General features: G+C 35.1%; 1 protein-coding gene across 1 annotated transcript in view; it reads right to left on the bottom strand.

Moving 5' to 3' along the window:
* DNAH14 (dynein axonemal heavy chain 14) overlaps window positions 1-14,866 on the bottom strand; it is a 346,391-nt gene that overhangs the window by 136,256 nt on the left and 195,269 nt on the right. Inside the window, exons 43-50 of the mRNA XM_087424245.1 lie at window positions 11,962-12,120; window positions 10,475-10,607; window positions 8,433-8,494; window positions 7,246-7,430; window positions 5,562-5,690; window positions 3,943-4,080; window positions 2,781-2,948; window positions 1,638-1,808 (exon numbers count right to left, since the gene is read on the bottom strand). Coding sequence (XP_087280371.1) covers window positions 1,638-1,808; window positions 2,781-2,948; window positions 3,943-4,080; window positions 5,562-5,690; window positions 7,246-7,430; window positions 8,433-8,494; window positions 10,475-10,607; window positions 11,962-12,120 — 1,145 coding nt within the window. The remainder of the gene's footprint in view (window positions 1-1,637; window positions 1,809-2,780; window positions 2,949-3,942; window positions 4,081-5,561; window positions 5,691-7,245; window positions 7,431-8,432; window positions 8,495-10,474; window positions 10,608-11,961; window positions 12,121-14,866) is intronic.

Below are 14,866 nucleotides of genomic sequence, written 5' to 3'. Positions count from 1 at the left end.
GAGTGAAAGGAACTAGAGACAACATGAGTCTGGAGCATCACTAAAGAGTAGCCCCAAGGAGGGAAAGGAAGAAGAGCTGCACATAGAGCCCTGAAGATGTTAGACAAGTGAGTGGAAGTGGTGGTGGATGTGGAGACAGAAAAAGAATTGTCCCTGGGCGCTTAATGGAAAGATTATTTTACCAAATGTCAAAAAAAAAAAAAAAAAATTGGAGGGCAGAAGTGATGTGGATAAACATAAATAATTATATCAAGACGGGCCTGGGCTGAAGAGCAGAAAACTTGGATTAAAAGAAAGTAACGATGGGAGTGTCTAGAAAAAATGTTAAAAGCTGTCTGAATTTGTGGCTTATCTAAAAAATATATATGTATACATACACAAATACATACATATATATGTATATACAGACATAGACTTACATATATGTATATATGTTGTATTCTGAGTTTATGTGCATGTGTGTATCTCTATGGATAAACTTTGTATTCCAAAATTCTCTTTTACTGTTGTAAATATAGTTGTACCTTTGAATTTATTTTTTCCTGGACTGCTATGGATAGGGTGAGAGAAAGCGGCACCACCAAAAAAGAGAGGAAAGCAAAGAGGAGTCACATTTGGAAAGGAATTCCAAAGGACTTCCTTAGTTCTCTTGAGAGGAGTTAGCAAAGATGTATCATAGAGGAGTGGAGCTTACTGCTCCATTGAGTTACAACCCTTTTAGTGTGAGTCAGTTTACTGACGCGCTTTCCTTTGTGACCTGGACTAAAGAGGCACCATGGAAACTAAACTTCAAGGGCTTCTAGGGGAGCAGAATTTGCTACCCCAAATTTATCTCTTGATTATTTTTAAGAACAAAAGACTCAGGAAGAAAGTTTGACCTCCCCCCTAACTGCCTAAAAGAATTTAAGATAGAAGGCCTGTCCCAGGAAGGAGCTCTCACCATAGATGACTATAGTATCATATGAACTGGGTGTGGTAGACGGGAGGAGCCTAGCAAGGCCCATCTGATCCAAGTCCTCTCCAAGTCTCCTTGTCTTTGCAAGGCATGGCAAATATTTGTCTACCAAATGTTTGCTTTTCCATCTCCATGTGAATTGCCTTCCTCCCTTTTGAAGTCCCAAACCACTGCCCCCAACATCCTCCTTTGTCTTTAGCTGAAGATGGTATCTAAGGTGGTGGCTTCAGCCACTTTGGTGAGTTACTCAGTTTCCCTGGTTTCTCCCATGTGTATATGTTATTAAACTTGTTTGATTTTCTCCTGTAATTCTGTCTCATGTCAATTTAATTATTAGACCAGCCAGAAGAACCTAGAAGGGTAGAGGAATATTTCTTCCTCCTCTGCAGACTAGAGAGGGATGAAGGGTCTTGTTGAGGTATCAAGAGAGCGTACAGTGCTGCTAGTCTTGGAGAAAAATGAGCAGTTTTGAGGCTCCTAAGAGGCCAAATGCATGAACAAAGGCATCAAGATCTTATCATTTCCATCATATCAAATCCACACTTATTCAGACATTTTCAAATGAAAAATGGAATTGTTAATAAACTTTCTCTCACTAATATTATAGAAATGTCTGAGGACTTATAAAACAATAATTTTGCCCAAGACACCATTTAAAATAATTTTTAAAATATAAGTTTACCTGAAAATAATTCTCAATTTCCTTTGAAAGAAACTGATAGAAAAGCCCTTTTTCAGTACGTTCAATTAAGCGATCATGAAACACTCGGGTGGCTTCATGAACAAAGTACAGAGCAGCCATCTCTTTGGAGTTAATAACAGCCTTGTCAGCTTGCAGCAATCCTAGGAGAAGCTATCAGGGATTTAAAAATAACATTTTTTTTTTTTTAAACATTAGCAGGGTAGTATGGGAAGTAAAGGCTCAATTTTTGCAGGTTTATGTTTCCATAAAAATAGAAGCAATTATCCAAGGTAAGCATTGTCAATTTGTACAAGTGATAATCTGGATTTTTCATGAGATGGGCAAATAAGTCAGGGAAAACTGGCAACATCACCCCTAGAGGGAGAGGGTTTAAGGACTCCTCAGCCACATCTAGTGAAGCTCTTGCTAGGATGGGAAGCCATGAGTCTTGACTATGGTGCTGATGTGGAGGCTGGGGGTTGTTGGTGATACAGAGCTGCTTCGTAACGCTGATATGTTCTAAGCTTCTTACTTTGGATTAAAAAAATTTATAACCCATTTCGAACATTGTATGTGATATTTTGGGCTAAAGTTCCATGGCAAGGAGAGAAAGATCGAATTCAAAAATTGTTTTTTTTTTAGCATTTTAATTCTGAAAATTATTTGACCAAGGCTGTAACTAAATCAGCCCTGTTGGCAACATTCTTTGGTGTAAAAAGAAAGACTTGTTGTGACTTGTGAAAATTCAAGCATGTTTATGAAATGCATACATGCTTTCATTTTATGAGAGCTGCAATAAAATCACAGGAATAGAGCAAAACCACAGTCTATGTTAAAACCTTGTCACTTCTTTCCCTGCTGAGGATCTTAGCCAATATTCTAACAGTCTTAGTGGTTTCGTCATTGAATTCTCTGCATGGAATTATATTAACAATTCTTTTTAACTGGCTCATGGGATAAACTGTTAATAAATAGCGAAACTAATCAATTTTTTTCCTCTTTTAACAATTTAATGTTGATAGTATCAATGAGTAGGTAAATGAAAAGAGACAGAGAGAGAGAAAGAGGGAGTCAATTCAGTAAAATTACATTTCCTCAACTTAAATTTTAAAATCAAGCTAGAGAATGAATTGTAAAACAAACCTTAAACATATCTCGAAGATTAAACATGTAGTGACATTTCGTTGGAGTTGGTAACATACTCTCACGTACTTGATAGTATACAGCTAGAGAACAAGATGTTATTTGATCTCTACTTTTCTGAACATCGGATGTGAAGTTATTAACAGAGAAATACATTCCCAAATGAGCCTTTAAAAAGAAATTTTATAATTTAGTTTGCCAAAAATTTTAAGCACAGATTATTTCTAGCTAATCTCCACTAAAAAGGAGATGTGTGTGCTATAATGGAGGATTAATTTCATTTAAAATGTTAGTAATTAGAATCCATTTTAGACAGATGGCAGGCTAGTAAAGACACTCTGGGTGTTGCAAACTGGGGAGAATTCCAATTGGTCCTAGTTTGGTGAATGATCAAGAGGTATGTGTTACATGTTCTCTGGGGACAATTTATGCCCCACCTGTGTGTATACCAGGTGTGTTGAGAATTCCTCCATCTCCTCACTCCCCAGTAGATGTTACCAGAAGAAATATAAAGTGATAGAACCATCAGCTCAGTTTGGATTGGTATATGTATATATATTCTTCTACATCAGGTTTTCTTTGAGGTGTGGATTATTGATCACCTGCAGAATTACCAAGTGCTTTTTGAAAAATGGATTTTAGAAATTAATCTTTAAATTTTATGTTATAAAGAAGAAAAACATGTGATTAGTTTTGAAGAATTTAGTAATCTTCTATAAGATTTTCCTACTCAAACTAGATTTCAAGTTGAGCCATTTTTCTAACAAGATACTTCAGAACTTTTTCTCTCATTATTTTTTATTCTGTAAGGAAATGAAAAGAACAAATTAACACTAGCAAAAATCCAGTGTGCTTGTTAATAATGCAGATTCCTGGGCTCCATCCCAAATATATTGGATTAGCATCTCTGAGAATAAAGTCTTGGGATCTACATTTTAAACATGCATTAAACATGCCCCACATATGTTTCCTGTGCACACTAAATTATATTTTTTATATTTAGAGACAAGATATAACAATAGGCCAGAAATTATAGGAGGGGATAAAATCCACCCCCTTAAGAGAATTTTTCTTCAATATTAGTGGTTTTAACTTCTTACATTTCCTCTTATACTATGGAATTAAAAGTTTTTTTCAGTAGAAAATGAACTAGATGCATTACCTGGAAAATAGTATGTAAGGCACTTTGTGGAGGGTGAGGCAAGACGAGAATGGAAAAATGTTTGAGGAGACGTGGGCTAATATTTCTCCTCCCAACTGGAGGAACACAAGCTGCAACTAGAGAGAAATCTTGAATATTCTGTGGGAAGAGTAAAAAGGAGGAGTAACTAAATATATCTGTAGAAAGTGAAATATATACCCATTTCCCAGCCTCAAATGGACAAAAGATTTTAAAATGTTTAGTCAAAAAGATTAAGATGATTATTTACTGCAAAACAAAAATTATGAGGGTAACAGAAATCTATCTTCTTAGAAGTAACCCATCCTAAAATGAAATTTCAAGACATGTTACTTCTGGGAGACTTTCTAAATGTCATCAGGAAATAGCCTGTTTTTAAAAAAAGCAATCACTGGAAAATAAGCAATATGTTATTGGGGCTAGCAAAGTGGACTCTGGTGATAAGTGAGAAATGAGGAGAAAAAGCCTGGTGAATGTGTCTCCAGACAGCCAGAATTGGCTTGGAGTGAGAAGATGCTTGACTGTTTACATGTTAATAGCCATTGACATATTGAGATATTAACAACATCACAGCACTGGAGAGGTGGGTGGAATCATACGATAGTCTAGTCTACTCACAATTGGGCTGCTTTTAACAGCTTTGTTCCTGCGTATGCCCATGTCCAAGGCCACAGAAATCCCATAAAAGGCCTGCCTCACTATTTTCTTGACAGTTCAAGGAACTTCACCACGTCGTGCATTCCAGACTCATCTCTTGCTTTCTCTTTTTTCCTAGTCTACTGGGTTCTCCCTGGATGGGCTGCATCCAGATTCTTCTCTCTGCCTTGGGTTGATGGTTGGTTCAGACAGTCTGACTGGTGACTGAGCTGACACCACTCATCAGCCACTGTGCTGTGTTATCCAGGATCCTGGGCCCAAGTTTGTCTGAGACATGAAACTGTAATGCAACCACCACATTTTACAGTTGAGGAACCAAGGCCCAGAAAATAAAGTCAGTTCTGAAATACTGGGCTTGTGATTTCCAGAGAAGAAATCAAATAAGGAGAAAAGAGCATTTATTTTTTAAAAAAATTAAGCCATTCTGATTTGGTCCAATGTAATTGAACAAAATAATTGCACAGAAATGTCGCCCTGGGAATTTTTTTGACTTTGCAATACTTCTGAAAATCCTTGATTTATGTTCTTGAAAATAAAGATGCAGAGTAGTCTTACATAGACATTAAAGATGTATTTGTTAGGCCACGTTTCATTAGCTTTTCTCATACGCAGTAACTGTTCATGCATTGAAAAATGTGATTAACTATTGATGCACTTAACAGTAGTGAGCATTATTTGACTCAGAAACTAAACCTATAAGACATACTTGCAATTTTTACTAAGATTTAATCCTACCAAAAGTAGAATTTCTATGAACCCAAGGACCTGTGCTAAATGGCAAAGATGTAATTGGCATGGTTAAATTAGGGTCTCAACTTTGCTCTACGTGTCCGTCTGACTAGACTTTATAAATTTCTCACTTAATTCACTCAACATTGTTTAAATCTTAATTTATCATTAAGTAACAATATTTAATGTGAACAAAATCTTAGTATATACTGTACCTTCCATGCAATTTTTTTAGTATCATAAATTCCTCCCAAATCGAATAATTGTCTGATTAATTCCAGGGGTGGCTGTGCTCCATACATATCTGATTCTGGGATATTCAGATCATCAATAAATATTACAATCTCAAGGAAGACAAAAGGTTTTAAAATGTATTAATTAGTACTGCCTTTCTTTAAATTATAAATTAAGAATATTAATTATGCTATGGCATAAGAACTAAATTATATGTAATGACATGTCTGTTTTTTTATTAAAAGGTAGCAGACCAAATTCTATTTTGAAGATATTATTTTGCAGAACAATGTTTTCAAAATAGCAGAAACTCTACTCACTATAAACCTACAATAACTATGTCTAATAATAGAAATGTATTTGATGCTGGATAAAGTAATCTAATTGTGGCTATTACAAAGGAATATGGTTTGTGTTCATTCAAAATTTACTTATTGAGTGCCTACCATTGGCAAGGCACTGTTTTAGGTATTTATTTCATATGTACCCTGGTTTAGGAATACGACTGTCAACTGGAACTAGACTTTTAAAATTCTGCTGCAAATGCTGTTGTCATGAACAACGAGCAGAGAATTCAGACGCATTTCCAATTTTTAAACTTGTGTTACTTTCCACTTTGGAAAACATTATGCTCTGAAGTGCACTGATTGTAATCTCTGTGTGCATTAGCCCCTTTAGATTGTATTTATTTTTGTAAGACAAGTAAAAATTTAAAAAACACAAATAGTCATTTATTTTGAATTACCTAATTTGTAACTGTCAACATCATTTTTTTAGTAAGACACTCAACTGCCCCGCTTTTGTATCACAAACTGGATGATTACAGACAAACTGGTTTGACTGAAATTTCTCTTGCTGGCATTTTTCACCTGTGTGATTAGATTGACCAATTATCATCCTTTTCACTATCCCAAAAATGCACCCAATTAGGCAAAGGCCCACCAACTTTATCCAAATCTTCAGTTAAAATCAAGGAAATCTGAAGCAAACCATTAGAAGCTCTTGAAATTGACAGCTGCAGGGGTTAAACCCAGAGCCTGCTAAGGAACCCACGTCACTTTCTTACCAATGAATCCTGCAACTCTCTGGACGCTGACCTTGTTTTATGGCACTGAACTGCAATCACTGATTGTAAATTTTAATTGTGACACAGAGTTTAGTCCAACAAATGGACAGTTAATGTCCCAGGCAGAGAGAGCGTAAGAAGCAGGAACACCCAACACCAGTTCAAGAAAGTAGGAGTTGTCCGAGTGATAACAAGGCTGTTCTCTTGATACCTTTCCCTGAGGCTGTGGACACCACAAGTTTCTCTTCCTCTTAGAGTCCCAAGCCATGGTCTCAGGAAGAAAATGTGGTAAAAGATTCAGTAACAAAACAATTGGCATCTAACTCATTTTCCAGTCTTCTAATCCGCTCATGTTTAATTCAGATTCCAGTAGATTCTTTTGGCTTTAGTAATTCTGAATCAGTACAATTCATCATGTTGGAAACTGAAGTATATTGATTTGAAGACCAAAGTTGCCATCATAAAGTACATTTTCTAGTAATGCTCAGGAGTGTATGTTACACCTATCTTTTTTTGTTTACTCGTATTAATTAAAAGAAATCACTTTATCACTTGAGTAGTATAAGCAGATTAGTCAACAGGTACTGGAGGTGTTTTACCTTGTTGTTTTTTGGTGCTCCAAGAGTGTCTTTAGTTCTTCTTACTAACTTTTTAAAGATCAGCTCCTTGGCTTTGGCAGCTGTCATACTGATGCTAAAATTTATTGTAGAGATTGTAATTCCTTTACTATCATTTTTAAATGAACTTTCATCAGTTCTAACTTCTGGCTTTTTAGTAGTCTTGTCTATGATGCCAAGTACGGACAGAAAAACAAATTTAGAACACTTTAAGAATATTTTTGCTTTACTTGAAGGTGTTAAGAAATATGAAAATTACATTATTTTACCATATCGTTGTCATTTTCAAGAAATTACTCTGAGGACAATTCAATGACAGAAGGAATACCAACTTTGAAATGTTTCCAAGTATTTCCTTACTTTTACGTGGTAAACAGTGTCTCTTTGCCACCATAGCCAAATGCAACAGTAAGAAAGCTCAAAGAACCCTCTGTTCGTTTACGCGCAATAGACACGTATAACTTTTTATGCTTTAAAAATATTTAGATTTGCAATATGCTACATTTACAATGAAATTACCCATGAAAGAGCTAAAATCAGCATGTAGGCGTGTCCACCAAAGGCATTGGAATTAGGACACATTCCCTGGGCGAAGATCATCCAGAAGCGTTATTTGGGATGGTACTGTAGCAAATGCAAAAGTAAAAACAACAAGAAAAACTCTTCTGGAGGAATCTTGCGGCCAGGCTCCCTCTCCTATGCTACAGCTATCTCTGGGCCACCCCATCTTTTCCTCTTCAGAAGTGGAGTTACTGCTTCCCAAACTACTAAGTCAGAATTTTCAAGGATGAGGCTCCTGGAGCTCCACGTGTTTCTACTGTAAGCCTGATTCGAGAACTCCTACAGAATCATAACTCGTCTATTGCATTATTTCTAAAAGCGTTAAAGAAGAGTGTAGACAGATATTGCCTTTAGTTACTTCTAGACTTAGTCTAAGTTTCCACTGATAAGCCAGAGTCTCCGCTTTCTGTAAGCAGATGTGATGCTCCTCTACCATAACCATTCCAGCTTTTGAGCAGAGCAGAACAGTCTGAGAGGGTAGAGAATATTTTCCAGGACTTTTTTTTTTCAAACTACCAATTGAAATTTTCATTCTGAGATTTCCGACAGTATGAAACGACTTGCATTTGGTAGAGATAGGAAGCTTTTGAAACTACTGTAATACCTACCTAGACTTGTGGTTGCTGTCTTTTGATTTTCAGAAAACAAGATGCTGATATTCTGTTTCAGTCTGTTGGAATAAAATGTTTCAAGGATTCAAAATTAGCTTATTTACCATATTAGCCGTATGAACAAAATATAATGAAAGTATCAGTGTGTGGTTGATTTTACTTCTATCTCCTACAAGGAGACAAATATTTTTTTTCCTGTTCACACTTTTACAGATAAAACTAGTGTCACCATTAGACCTGATACCCAAATTTAACAAAATATGGGCTTACTCTAAAAAACAAACTGGGCAAATTCTTAGGATCTCAGTCTATTGGGTATCTTCTATGGATAGTAAGCCATTAACTCACTTGTTCCTTTATAAAATGCCTTTTGCCTTATGGATCACTCAACAAAAGCCCTATTCACCTTTATTTTGGTCTCGTCTGCAGGTGTTTCTTTCTCTTACATTATCTTTCTTTATTGTTAAAATCAGTTTAAATATTGAACATACAGTAAAATTTATTTTTTTCAGACTCCATTATTTATTATTATAATAATTTAGATAAGAAACAATTCAATTGTATTAAATATTTCAAAAGTTATTTCTTTAATTCTTAAGGCCTTATTTAAGTGTAGTAGGATTCTATTCCAAAATCATTAGTATAAGATGTGAATGATGGTGGCTTGGACTAAAAGTGGCATTGAGGGGCTGGCCCCGTGACGTAGTGGTTGAGTTTGGCGCACTCTGCTTTGGTGGCCCAGGGTTTTCGGGTTTGGATCCCTGGCATGGACCTGACCACTCGTCATCCATGCTGTGGTGGCAACCCACATACAAAAAATGGAGGAAGATTGGCACGAGTGTTAGCTCAGAGGTAATCTTCCTCAAGCAAAAATAAAAAGTGGCATTGAAAAGAGAAAAGTTGAGGAATTCAAGATGTATTGTGAAGATAGAACAGACTTGAGTAGCAGAAGATTGCTTGTGGGGCAGGGGAAAATGAGGGCACAGGGATTGGGAGGCGTCAGATGGACTATTGGAGATGGGCTGGTGAGAGCAAAGAGAGGAATTCAAGGATGATTCCTAGATTTCAGGCTTGAATAACTGGGTCTCATTTATTGTAATGAGAAACACTGGAGGAAGAATAGGTTTGGAAGAGTAATCAAGGGTTATGTTTTAGCTATGTTAATGTTGGGATGTTCATGAGATATCCAAGAATATACGTGACATAGGCAGTTGGATATGAGTCTAATGATTAGAGGAAAGGGCCTGATGTGGGCCTCTCCACAATTCCATCTTCTTATTCAACTCAAACAACAGCAGGCTTCTCTAATCTTTTAATTAGAATTAGAATTAACCTTAAAAATTTGCACTTTTTTTTTTTTTTTTTTTTTTTAAAGATTTTATTTATTTATTTTTCCCCTCAAAGCCCCAGTAGATAGTTGTATGTCATAGCTGCACATCCTTCTAGTTGCTGTATGTGGGACTCGGCCTCAGGATGGACGGAGAAGTGGTGCCTCGGTGCGCGCCCGGGATCCGAACCCGGGCCACCAGCATCGGAGCGCGCGCACTTAACCACCAAGCCACGGGGCCGGCCCAAAAATTTGCACTTTTTATTTGCACAATTTAGATTTCTTTTTCATTCTTTTTTTTTCTTCAGGAAAAGACAGAATGACAGAGACAAAGTTCTTTGTAAAGAATATTTTTATATTTGATAAGAAGAAAATATATTTCTAGTGCAAGAAAACCAATTATATGCAACACTTTATATGTTTTAGGTGCATTTTTCCAGGAAGGAAAAGAGTGTATAGCTGCACTTTGTTATGTTAAAAAAAACTTGAGATTTTAAATTTAGTTATATTTAAAATAAGTGTAAGAATTTCTCATTTAAAGGAATTAAGCTAGTTGCAAATATTTTGGAAAAGTAAAGACTTCCTTCTTAACTTCTCTTTGAAAAATTCTCAGTTTTACATAAGTTTTCTTTTTAAAACAAGGCACATTTATATTTTAAAGCAAACATTTCTTTTATCAGACAAATCAAATTTAGAGTTTAATATATACAACCTTGATTTTTTAATTTCATTGTATAATAGAACTTCTCCTAAAATTGACCCGTATTTCACATCGAACGCTCCTGAGCCCTCCAACTTTTCAAGCATTTGATTAATGGCAGTGGTTTTCCCAACACCAGAGTCTCCTAAGGGAAAAAAAATACTTTAGATTAGATTTATATGCAAGAAAGTGAATAGATGCAAACATATTAAAATGAACCAATAACATTTTCTTTCACTTGAAAATTTCATTAAAAGTATGTTTTTGCTCTTTTCTTTTTCACAAATGCGGTTAACAGTGGGTAAACCAGGGAGGTAATATGAAAACCTCTCAAATTATTTGAATGATTTACATCTCATACAAAAGGATAGATTAGGAATTAATCATTACTCTTATCTGATGTTCATTTAAGCCTATCACAAATCTTTTTGCTTATAGCACAGTAGAACTACTATATGAAATTAATTTCCCTAAAAATTTTTGCCATTACAATCTGGGGGAGAAATTTGATGATTAACTCCCTACTGCAGCAGAACAGGAAATCATGAATTTATAATTCCCCAAATATTAAGTAAAAATAAGAATTTTCTTAGACCAAATTGGAGGCAAGGTGTGGGTTATCTGAGAGTTCCGACTTCATTTTGCCTGCATACTTTGAGTATGGAACTCAGAAAGAGACACTATTGCCTCCAGTGAAAGGCAACACAACTTAGAGGGCGAGAAAAGGCAAGTGAATGGGTTCAAATAAATGTTAAGGAAGGGTAGGAGATGTATCCAATTAGTCCTTTGATAATGAGAAGAGACTGAAAAATTTAAACATTGGGCTGAGGAATTATATGTGTCAATTTTTTTTTTTTTTTTTTCGGTTAGGAAGATCAGCCCTGAGCTAACATCCATTGCCAATACTCTTTTTTTTTGCTGAGGATGATTGGCCCTGGGCTAACATCCGTGCCCATCTTCCTCTACTTTATATGGGACACCATCATAGCATGGCTTGACAAGCGGTGCGTTGGTGTGCGGCCAGGATCCAAACCTGTGAACCCTGGGCTGCCAAGGCAGAGTGCGTGCACTTAACCGCTACACCACCAGGCCGGCCCTGTGTCAAATTTTTTTAATCAGGCAATATCTTTTTATTTTTTCCTTGCACGCAGTTATGCGAGTAAATGTAATTAAACCAATCAATGTTACTACCAACAGTGGCCCTCCAAGGACTTCAGCCCACAGGCTATGGAGGCCATACATATATTAATCTAATAGTTCTACTCCTGGAATTTGTCTTGAAGGTAATGACATTAAGATGAAAAAGATTTATATGTCCTATATTGGCAAACGTGGGGAAATGGGCATTCATATACTGTTGGTAAGAATACATATTGATGTAGTCACCTACGCTTTTTGGGGCCTATTTTGTCCCACTTATAAAATAAAATAGTTAGATTAAATAATTACTAAGCCTCTTCCTAATTCTGCAATTCTCCTTCTCTAAATATTTTTAATACCTGTGAGAAGTACAGGGCAGGAATTCTTTAAAAGGAGGCTCATGAGAAAAGAAAGGCACGTTGTGTCTCTGGTAGCAGTATGATTAACGTTCTCTCCATATTCTGGTATCTTCAAGAGGTTTTCATCTGATCCTTGAGGATCGGCTAGTATTGAAGTTCCTAAGTTGAAATTTAAAGAAAGGTTTCAAATGACCTATAAATAAATGTTAACCTAATCTTTTAGGTAGTAAATACTGTCTGTACATTATAAAGCAATTTAAACATATATAGATAAGCCAAATTTTTGCAAGTGCCTGGGGGTCTCTGCTTGATCTTGGAAATTGTCTCTTTCATACTCACAGCTTGTGAACTCACCACACACATTCCTAAGTCCACTACAGGCAAACACTCTGACTTTCCTACCACCAAACCTACTAATCTGCCCTCGTATGCAATGCAAGTGTCTCCTCCAACTTCCCTCCAGTAAAAATGAAGAAAGGAGCTCTCTGCCAAAGCCTCCTGCACTCATCTTTCAAGAACTTCACTTCTTTGGTAATCCTTCTCCCCCACCATTTTCTAACTCTTCCTTTCTATTGGAATTTTCCATTCTACAAACACAGATGTGCTAGTATCTCTAATCTTTTTATTGGTTTAACCATGTGAAACTGACATTTTTGTTAGTAAAAACCAGTTGAACACAGGCAATTTTACATGAAATAAAACACACACACAACACCCCCCAAACTAAACCAATCTCCCTTGATACCACAGTTTCCTATAAATATTATCCCAATTCTTTCCCCCATTACACAGCCAAACTCTCAAAAGGGTTAAATACAACATAGTCTCACTTCCTCATCTTTTACTCCCTCTTTTTCTAATGAAAAATTAATTGAATAGCTAATATCACGTGGTACACAATTCAAAAGTACGTAAAGGTATGCAATGAACAGTTAGTTTCTCTCTCATCCCTATATCCTAGTCACCTAGTTCCCATACTGTGTATACTGTTCTGCAATTTTTAAAAATTTAGTGCATTTTAGAGATCCTTCTATACCAGTAAAGACTTTTTTCTGATTATTATTATTCCACTTAATGAATGTACCATAAATTTTTTACCAGTGCTCCAGTGATGAATATTTATGGTGTTTCCAATCTTTTGCTATTACAAATAAAGCTGAGTTTATGTAATATACACATGTCATTTTGCACACATGTGGAATGATTTCTTTTAAATAGAGTTGCTGGATCACTTTAAACTGGCATATGATTTATACTTTTGATATATATTGACAAATTGCCCTCCAATGTTTGAAAGTCTTTGAGTCCTCTTACCTTTGCCAAAGCTATCAAACTTTTTGATCCTTGTCAGTATGATAGGCGAAAGATTGCGTCTAATTCTAGTTTGGTTTCCATTTCTCATATTATGAGTCAACTCTTTTTGTATTTCAGAGCTATTTCTTTTTCTGTGAACTCTTTATTCATATTCTTTATCTATTATTTCATAGAATGGGCAACTGGTTTTTTACTTTGATTTGTAGGAGCTGCTTACACATTAAAGAAATTAGCTCTTTGTGGTATGACTTTACTTATTACCAGTTTTATGTAGATGATATTCAGCTCTGTTTTCTTCTCGGCTCGTAGAAGTCGTGTCATATTTAGAAAGGTCTTCCTCATTCCAAGATTATTTAGACATTCTCATACAATTTCTTCTAATACTTTTATGTTTTTTTATAAAACATTTTATTTTTTTGATTCATCTGTGAGCTGGTTGAACTAATACCATTTTTATTGACTAATCTACTCCCCACGGTGATTTGAAATGCTATCTTTTGTTATTTGCTAAATTTCTGAATGTGTTTGTCTTTATTCCTGGACACTCTTTTTCATTGATCCTTCTGGTTTTTTTATTTCTCAGTACTATGATTATTACATTCGGTTGAGCTAGTCTGTCCTCATTATTTTCTGCCTGTTCTTACTTGTTTGACTTTTCTATATGGAATTTGGAATAAGCTTCTCTAGTCCCCACCCTGCCTATTTTTATTTTATTTATTTTTGTTTATATTTTATTTATATATATTTTGCTTATACATTTTGGTTATTTATATTTTATACTATATTTATATTTTCTTTATATATGTTTATTGGGATTATTTTTACTTTATGGATTAATTTAGCAAGAATTAACATCTTTATGATGTTGGGTCTTCTTATACAAAAACATGGAAAGCTTTTTTGTTAGCATGTCTTAGAAGTGCTTTCAAGTTTTCTTCCTGTTGAATTTCCATATTTCTTGTTAAGCTTAGTCTTAAGTATTCCATCATTTTTTTTTTTTGGTTTTGTTTTTGCCATTATAAACAAGATTTTTTCTTTCATTTTTATCTTATAACTTGTTATTTGTTTGTGTATGTGAAGAATATTGATTTCTATATGTATTTTGTATTTAGAGATATAACTAAATTCTCTAATCATTTATAGTAGTTTTTAAGTTGATCCTTGAGTTTTTCAGATGTTTTATTCTAACATCTGCAACTAATGAAAATTTAACCCCCTCCTTTCCAAATTTTATATCTCTAATTTTTTCTCTTTTCTAATTGCATTGGCTAGTATCTCCAGAACAGCATTAAATTAAAATATTGAGTTTTAATGGTAATACTTCGTGTTTCCCCATTAAGTATGATTTTGCTGCTGTTGTTGAGTTCTTAACTTCTGTTATATTTTTCATTTCTAGAAGGTATATTTGGTTCATTTTCAAATGGGCTGTATCACGTTTTTTATAGTTTATCACTCTTTTTAGGTATTTTCAAGCTTACTTTTTATTTCTTTAAATACGGTGAGCATGACTATTTTAGAATATGCAGCTAATAATTCCAATCATTCAAGTTTTGTTAATTTGTAGCTGTAATCTTGTTTCTACTAATTATCT

The sequence above is a fragment of the Ceratotherium simum genome, chromosome 36, assembly GCF_057802395.1.
Source record: "Ceratotherium simum simum isolate JZ-2026a chromosome 36, ASM5780239v1, whole genome shotgun sequence".
NCBI classification, from domain to species: domain Eukaryota; kingdom Metazoa; phylum Chordata; class Mammalia; order Perissodactyla; family Rhinocerotidae; genus Ceratotherium; species Ceratotherium simum.
Note: the sequence above shows the minus strand (reverse complement) of the source record. Positions and strands in the feature narration are given on the sequence as shown.